At 34.2% G+C, this 8,155-nt stretch overlaps 2 protein-coding genes across 2 annotated transcripts in view; one reads left to right on the top strand and one right to left on the bottom strand.

Moving 5' to 3' along the window:
• LOC106469172 overlaps nucleotides 1-8,155 on the top strand; it is a 58,898-nt gene that overhangs the window by 27,485 nt on the left and 23,258 nt on the right. The gene's annotated exons all lie outside the window — the stretch shown is intronic.
• LOC111088384 (nanos homolog 3-like) overlaps nucleotides 4,203-8,155 on the bottom strand; it is a 7,068-nt gene continuing 3,115 nt past the window's right edge. The window contains exon 3 of the mRNA XM_022398344.1: nucleotides 4,203-6,006. Coding sequence (XP_022254052.1) covers nucleotides 5,693-6,006 — 314 coding nt within the window. The 3' untranslated portion in view covers nucleotides 4,203-5,692. The remainder of the gene's footprint in view (nucleotides 6,007-8,155) is intronic.

The following is an 8,155-nucleotide window of genomic DNA, read 5'->3' as shown; positions in this document are numbered from 1 at the left end:
AACATGGCTGGGCTTTTTTTGCAATTATTATGCTTCCCGTGTTTCGTAAAACTTCCTATATTAAAAAAGCCCAGCCACGTTCCTGCAGTCGTTATACTTCCTGTGTTTTAACACCCTGTAAAACAAAAAGCCCTGCCATGTTTCTGCAATTATTATGCTTCCCGTGTTTCGTAACACTTCCTATGTTGGCTACAGGAACATGGCTGGACTTATTTTTTTACAGGGTGTTAAAAACACAGGAACATGTAATGTCTTCAAAAACAGCTAGGATTTTTTGTTATAAGTGTTGCTAAGCAGGACGCGGGAGCACATAAGTTTGCTATTTTATTTTTGGTTGTGTAAAAACACAATACAATCGAGTAAAACACAAATTCTGTGTTAACATATAATTTATACGCATGCTCATTTATGAGTATGTGTGCTCTATGTCTAAAAGGTTGAATGAATTCAGGTTTAAAAGGTTTTGATCCTGACTATATTAGCAATCAAAGCAGAGGCGTATCGTTTATTTCAAAAGAATCTGAAGACGGTCGACGTTGTGTTCTGAAAAAGAACGTACTGTGAAAGGGAACAACATTATTGAAACAGTTATGGGACATATAACCCACGGGGTAAATTACAACTATACCTTTTGAGTCATAGCTATCCAGAGTTGACCCGTAAAAGTAACAATGGCTTTGAATTATTTGAATTATCGAACACCCATAAAATTAGTTCCCCGGTGGGACAGCGGTAAGTCCGAGGACTTACAGCGCTAAACTCTGGAGTTCTATTCCCTGCTGTGGACACAGCAGATAACCCAATGTGACTTTGCTCTAAAACAAACAGATTATAAATTAGTTTATATAGTATAGTAAATAATACATTAGTAATTAGAATATAATGCAAATACTTCTAATTTTGTTTGTATCAGAATATAAAGAACGTACAGCACGTGCCATAAAAACAGGATGTGCAGGAATATTAGAAGTGACGTTAAATCACAGTTAAAAGAGCACAGTTATAAGTCTGTTCAGTACAAACAGTGAATGTGATAATAACAATAGCCACATTTCAGCTGAAGGATTAGACATACTTTGACTGTCACAGATGGTCTTACCCACGCCTGACGAGTTGCACGTACACGAATGTTGTTAGGATTGAACGAAAGGAAGTGTCGAAGATAACTCGTAGGTTAACACGTAAGTTGACGTAATCTTTGAATATATTAACGCAGACCAAATATAATAGGTGTAAATGTGAGCATAAAAAGCGTATGTAAGTTATCACTGGATAAATGTATGACTTCTGACATGTTAACGTGTTTAGTATGACGTAGGACCACAGTCGTATATTGTAATATTTTAAAGGACATGTTAAACTGTACTAACCTGTATTACGTGAGTCACATATTAATGTGTAATGCATGACGTGCATAACATGTTACACTGCAGTAGCATGTGAGAAATGTTAAGTGTACTGTAAAATGTATAGTACATGTACATTTATAAGTTTCTACAAAGGACAAGATATCGATTTGCTGGACACAGTAAAACGTGTGGAAATTAGAGGCTAAAACTTTCTCATTACACAGATTATTTCCACATAATTAATTTAAATTGTATCCAGTTAAATATCTTTGATTTATACCTAATTTGATTAATATCGATTCACATAATCTTACTGTAGTTATACCAAACCTTTATCGACGTATCTCGTCAGACATTTGGAAACATATACAGACACTCGCAAGATCCACAAGTTTCAGGTTCTTAATAAGTGTGCTCTTTTTACCGATAAACAGCTCCTATAAAGTACAGTGTTCAAACACTTGTTACAATCAAGAAGTTGGAATTGCACTAAGAACCTCTTTGAAACGTGCATTTCTTGCTCAACTAGTTTTTACAAAATCCAGCTCGGTGGAAGTGGAGCTATAATATGAGTAGCAGATAGAAACAAGACGGCTGTGACAAGAAACTTAACCTTTGCTAACTGTACCATGTTCTCTATTCCGTAGCAGCACAGAAACTACTTACTACCTCGTAAGACTATGAAAATACATCTTATAATTTGTAGTCATTTTCCTACAAAGGTACAGCATGCTTTACCTTTTATATTTCCTGTTCATAATATTTAGGCTTGTCAATGAATGTATAGCTATAAATGTCTGTGCTAACGATAACTGAAGTTCACACATCCGTAGCTTACAGTGCTAACTTCAAACTATTCGGTATGTGAATTGTCGTATCCGGGCTATGCAAAAGGTTTGGTTGTTGTTAAGGGCAAAGCAACGCAATAGGATATCTATGCTGCCCTCACCACGGGTATTTATACCAGGATTTTAGCATTATAAGCTTTCAGACTTACCGCTAAGCCACTGGTGATGATACATAAGAAAAGACAAACCAACTGCCCATTTGAGATCCTCCCTTCATTCCCACACGAATATCTATCTACGTTCAAGAATACTGGGCGCATCATCTTTCGTGATATTGGTATTTATTAGTGCGACAATGCACGTTTGAACTCTTTCTAATATGTTTCCAAGTTTGGCTACTTCACACAACCCGAACGAAATCGACAAACATAATTTAGCATACAGGATTTACTGTCAACGTATAATTTTCAGTTAATCGATGGTAATACTAGATGAACTTCCGCAGGGTCCCCGAAAGTGTTCTGTTTCAAGAGTAAATAAAACCAAAATTAACAGTAACAAACATTTTTATTTCTTGCTTTTGAAGTTCATATGTCATGCTATATTGTAGCCTACAGAGTATATAATTCTTCTCGTGATTCATGGCATGCCCACGTCTTACTGACGTCACGACAGTACAAATTACAACGTTAAGCGTCCCTTATGCGACGTCATTTTATTGTCTACTGACTGACAAACAGATAACACACTACTGAATTGTGGTGCAAGTGGTTCGCCCCCCTTTTGGGGAAACAATAAAACAGAACTAAAGTTAACTTTTTGAAGGCCATAGATTAACCTGAATTAAAAATGTTTTTAATTATGTATCCATTTCAACGTTGTGTTATTTATTATTATGGCATTATACATAAGCGCCAAGAAACAACACTTACTGCGACCTTCACATCGCTGGGCCTATTTACACTTATTTATTGCGACCTTCGTATCACTTTGTATACTGTTGAGCCGTGCATTAACGTACTGCAAACAGCATATGCATCATTTTTCCTGTAGGAGTTGATAGTTTGTAGCTAGACATTTTGAGGTGGCCAGTCAGACAAATTGAGTGAAAAACAAACAACATAGTATTAAGCCTGACATGTTCTTTATTATGAAATAAAAAAATATTTATTGCTATTATAATTTAGAATATATTAATATTATACTGTCCACACTTACTACATACAACATACATCTTTGAATAACAGCAACCATTACATATTTAATATTACAGTATCTTCTTCTAATGAATTGTATTTAATGTTATACAAGACTTAGACATTTTATTAAGCCTACAGTGGCTATAATCACCAACAAATAATGTAAAATAAAATTTATCCTAATATTCTAAAGGACGTTTGTTTGTAAACAAAACGCTGCAAAATGGGTTATTTGTACTGTGCCTACCATGGGTATCGAAACCCGATTTTGAGCGTCATAAGTCAAGAGACTTACCGCTGAACCACTAGATGGCATTTGAAAAGAAACACAAATTATGGGAGTGCAGGAAATATGTTTGAAACCTAGAAAATGTTTCATTCGTATACATTAGTTTTATTGTTAAAAATGAACACGTTAGGTCAATTAAACTTCGTTAGTTTATATGTCAATTTTTCCTATTTTCACCAATACGTGTAGTTTTAGTACTGAGTAAGGTACTTTACACAAAATCATATAATCTTTGTTAAGTTGATAATTTTCATAATACTAATAAGCCTAACGTTAGCGTTTAGAACAACAGTAGTGCAGGGAAGTTATATAATAAAACTATTGTTCAGTTAATGTGCCTCAGACCTTATTATTGTATTTACAACAGAAGCTTATTCACAGTCATAATAATATTACACTTTCACATTCAGTCTACTAGTTTAATAGTGTTGTAAGCTTTAACTTTAATACTTTATTATTTATATGTTTGCAAAAAGGAGCTAATCACGATGATGACGTAATGATCTAGAAACTTCGTGTATCAAGTAGAAAATGAGAATAATATAAATGCTAGAGTGAGTGAGTGACTCAGTTAATGAGTAGAATGTATTATAATTTTTGCTCCCCAGCTAAGCTTCACTGCTGCTGTTTAAGATGCAGTGAAGGCAAAAACGTTATTCTAACCATGAACACACAAAACATTATATGAATTTTTTCTTTCTATATCAACACTTTGTGAGTTTTGAAAGATGAATTGATACACTTTTCACTCCAAAATTCAAAATTCTACTTTATTGATAACAGTAGAAAGCGAATCAAATATAAACATAACTCCACAAATGAGGATACATCGGATGTCCCCACTGATTTCTTATGGCAAGAATATTATAATACACTGAAGTTTTTGAACGACCATATTTCATTTCGTTTTTAGGCGAAGTACTTATAGAATGGCTCCCTATCCAAGTGTACTGACTGACATTGTTACAAGCCAAGTGTCCCACTTCAGTAATGCACGTTTGTGTCGTTAGTGTATTGTATTCCTCTCATAAGAAATCAGTGGAGCATCTCTTGTTGGGTTACCCTGTATTACAAATACCCGTATACTGAAAAGATCGATAGAACTTGAACTCTAGTATCGTACTCATATCAAACACACTGAGAAGGAAAATAAGTATCAAGTCCAGTTTATTGTTGGATATACCACTTGTCTCTGAGTTGAATCATTTTTTACACATACCACTCGTCGGTGAGTTAAATGAACTGTTGGATATACCACACGTGAATAAGTCATATCAACTGTTGGATATACCACTCGTCAATGAGTTGAATCAATTGTTGGATATACCACTCGTTAGTGAGATAAATCAACTGTTGGATATCCCATTCATCAATGAGATAAATCAACTGTTGGATATCCCATTCGTCAATGAGTTAAATCAACTTTGTCGAATTTCGCTTCTATCAGTAACCCAGGAGAAGGGCAAACCACTAGGACTCTTGTAACGGTAATTGTTCGGTTTAAGTGGTATTTGCAATGTAATTTACCAAGAATATCGCAAGTTCTTTAGATATTTAAAGGATAGGCAATATTATTCGAGGACATATGTTAGGTATGATAAAAAAAGTATGAATAATCTGTTGCTCGTATGTTGTTTCCTGCTCTTCAAACATCTGTCATAATGTTATTTATAGTAAGTGAAGAGCTTTAAAACATTTTACACACATAAAATGAATTTTAAAAGTTATACCACTGCATCTGTTGATGTAAAACGTTGAGTATACTGATGTAAATACAAAACTTATTTCATTGCTGTACCGTTGAGATACCTCTTGAGTAATATAATAATTCTAATACGTAACAGAGCTAACCACTAATCTAGTTAACTCTTCTGAGTTTTAGAAGGGCTTCTCAAGACAGCTGTTATTGTTGTTACAACCTGTTTTGGTGTAAATATTTTAATAAATAGTGACAGGAACTTAAAGAAGTGGAATTAATATGTTAATACTAAATAGCAAACTTAATTGAACTAAACTACAGCACAGTACAAAAAAAGGATATATATTGAACGTCATTCACGAAAACGATTAATTTTTCCGCTTTCCAGTGCTATTTCTAGGTGTTTTCTTTAAAGCGACAGTGTTATAAATTAAATTTCTTCCAGTGGACATGACACGAGGACAGTAACTTCTAGTGTGAGCGTTGTCCCCCGTAGCACCACATACCTCACATCGATGTTTTCTTAACACAGGACACACCACCATCCCCGTGATAGTGTCTCGCACCACATGCGATTGTGTGAATGATTTTCTGTCGCCGTTTCTTTTACAAAATGCACATTCTAGTTTTCTGTTCGTTGGAAATGAAATTTTGTGTACGTCATACCCTGGTGGATAGGTCTCTGAAACTATAAGGTACGAAGAAGTTTCGTGAATACAGATTTTTATGAACAATACTATATAAATATATCTATACAAGTAATAAAAAATATTTTAAAAAAGGATGATGTGGGGATGACAGTGCCAAGAAGTACAGAAACAAGGTAGGAATGAATACACAAAGCCATACAAAAATCCCTACATAAGTAGCCAAATATTTCCCAGAAAAAACTTTTATCTACAACTAAATGTTGAATTCCTTTCAGTTGCATCAATTCAGGTTTGAATAAAAGTATTTAAACTGAATACTGCTATACAGTCTTACAATGGCCAGTTTCCATATGCTTGTAACATTGACTCAGCGGCTACTGATTAGAGGTTTTTGTATGGTTTTGTGTATTCATCCCCACTTTATTTCTGTACTTTTTGGCATTGACATTCCTACATCATCCATATTTTTTCTAGTTTTTTTATTACTTGTTCCCTTCTTTTTGTTTTTAAACAATACCAATGAATATTTTATAATGAATGGCAGTCACTATGAAGGCAGCAGTTTTAGCCTATCGTGATGAGTCGTCTTGATGGACATCGTGTGTTAAAAGTTAAGGAAACGATATATTGCATTTGCACTTCCCAAGTGAAAATGCAACATTTTGATGTGTAAGTCATTGCAATAACTGGAAACATTGGTGAGCTAGCTCTTCTGACGTCAAAATCAGAATAATCAGCAGAACATTTGGCTGTTACGCTACTCAATGATTCTCTACTTTAGCGATGTTTTTTGGCTAAATTCAAAGTCTTAATATCTTTTGAAAACCTCCAAAACGTAAATTAGGTGTTTATAAAAGTCGGCCATTTTTTTTCCTTCTTAGATTGTTATAAGAGAGATTTGATGAGCAATACACAATATGCGTCGGCCATTTTTTCCGGCTCATCCCTACATACAGAGTACAACCGTGCTTAGTGATATACATTTTCCTATTAAAGTTATTTTAATTCCAATCTCTCAAGTATATATATTCCAAACTACTAAAAGATAATAAAAATCACGTAGACGCTCAAATGTATTTCGTCAACCTAAAAAAATATTACGCGGGTTTCTATGCATGAAATATTCCTCACTCTAAGATGTGAAAGCTGTTAACACATGAAAGATAACATGAAGCACACATTTGCTGATAATTTATGTACGAGGTATAGTGATTCACAAGTTTTTAAAATGTAACCAAAATCGGGTATTTCATAGAGATCCAAAACTTGTCGGCTCTCTGTACATGGTAGGGATTTAGGTTGATATATGTTTCATTCCTCAAAGGGGACTGAAATATAACCAGTGACAGTCAAAAACTTCAGTGTCTCTTCACCCCATTGCGTGACTTAAGATTAAGTGGCGCCTAATTTTAGAGAATTTTCGATTATTGTGAGGAAGTTCTTTCCCCTTTAATTTTTGTTAGTCTGCTACAGCATCTAACCAATATAAAAGCCATTGTATGTCACGTCACGACTGATTTATCGAAATAAGAGCAGTCATAAAAACCAAGCTGCATTTACCCAGATAGAATAGTTCGATAATGTCTGTCCATTGTGATTTTAATTACGGAGGCGCAAAGGAACCATATGGGGAGGGGTGCCGTGAAACCTTATAAGTGTAGTGAGCGTTGATATAATATACCTAAAGTAAAGACGTAGTGTGGGATAACCTAGCCTGGGGCCAAGTGCATAAAATGTATCATGAAAGTAAAAATTTTGATTCCATTTTAAACTTAAATTGTTTCTGAATTAAGCTATTTTCTGTTATATCACTAACGTTTTAAATAAATAACGAATCTGTTTAATCAAGGGAGACTAAATTATAAAACCAACAAAAGTTTTTTTCCAGTTTTGTTGTCTATACATTTCACTTTATACTTTCAGTATATAGACTAACAACAATATTAGGTTATACTTTTGTTGCTAAGCGACATAATATAAAAGCCATTGCTAGAACGTAGTGTTATCAAAACGCACTGGCTTTTCTATATATTAGAAGTTATTAACTGATTTTTACCAATAATTATTTTATGAATACGCCACGAATTCATTTCATGAATGATCTTAATTTTGATTGGCTCACAAAGGAATTTACCAACATTTGACTGCCTCGACTGCACTTTTTTTGCCTCTTTGTTGGTC

Source organism: Limulus polyphemus, unplaced genomic scaffold (genome assembly GCF_000517525.1).
Source record: "Limulus polyphemus unplaced genomic scaffold, Limulus_polyphemus-2.1.2 Scaffold94, whole genome shotgun sequence".
Lineage (NCBI taxonomy): Eukaryota > Metazoa > Arthropoda > Merostomata > Xiphosura > Limulidae > Limulus > Limulus polyphemus.
The sequence above is the reverse complement of the archived record's forward strand: the minus strand, read 5'-3'. Positions and strand labels throughout refer to the sequence as shown.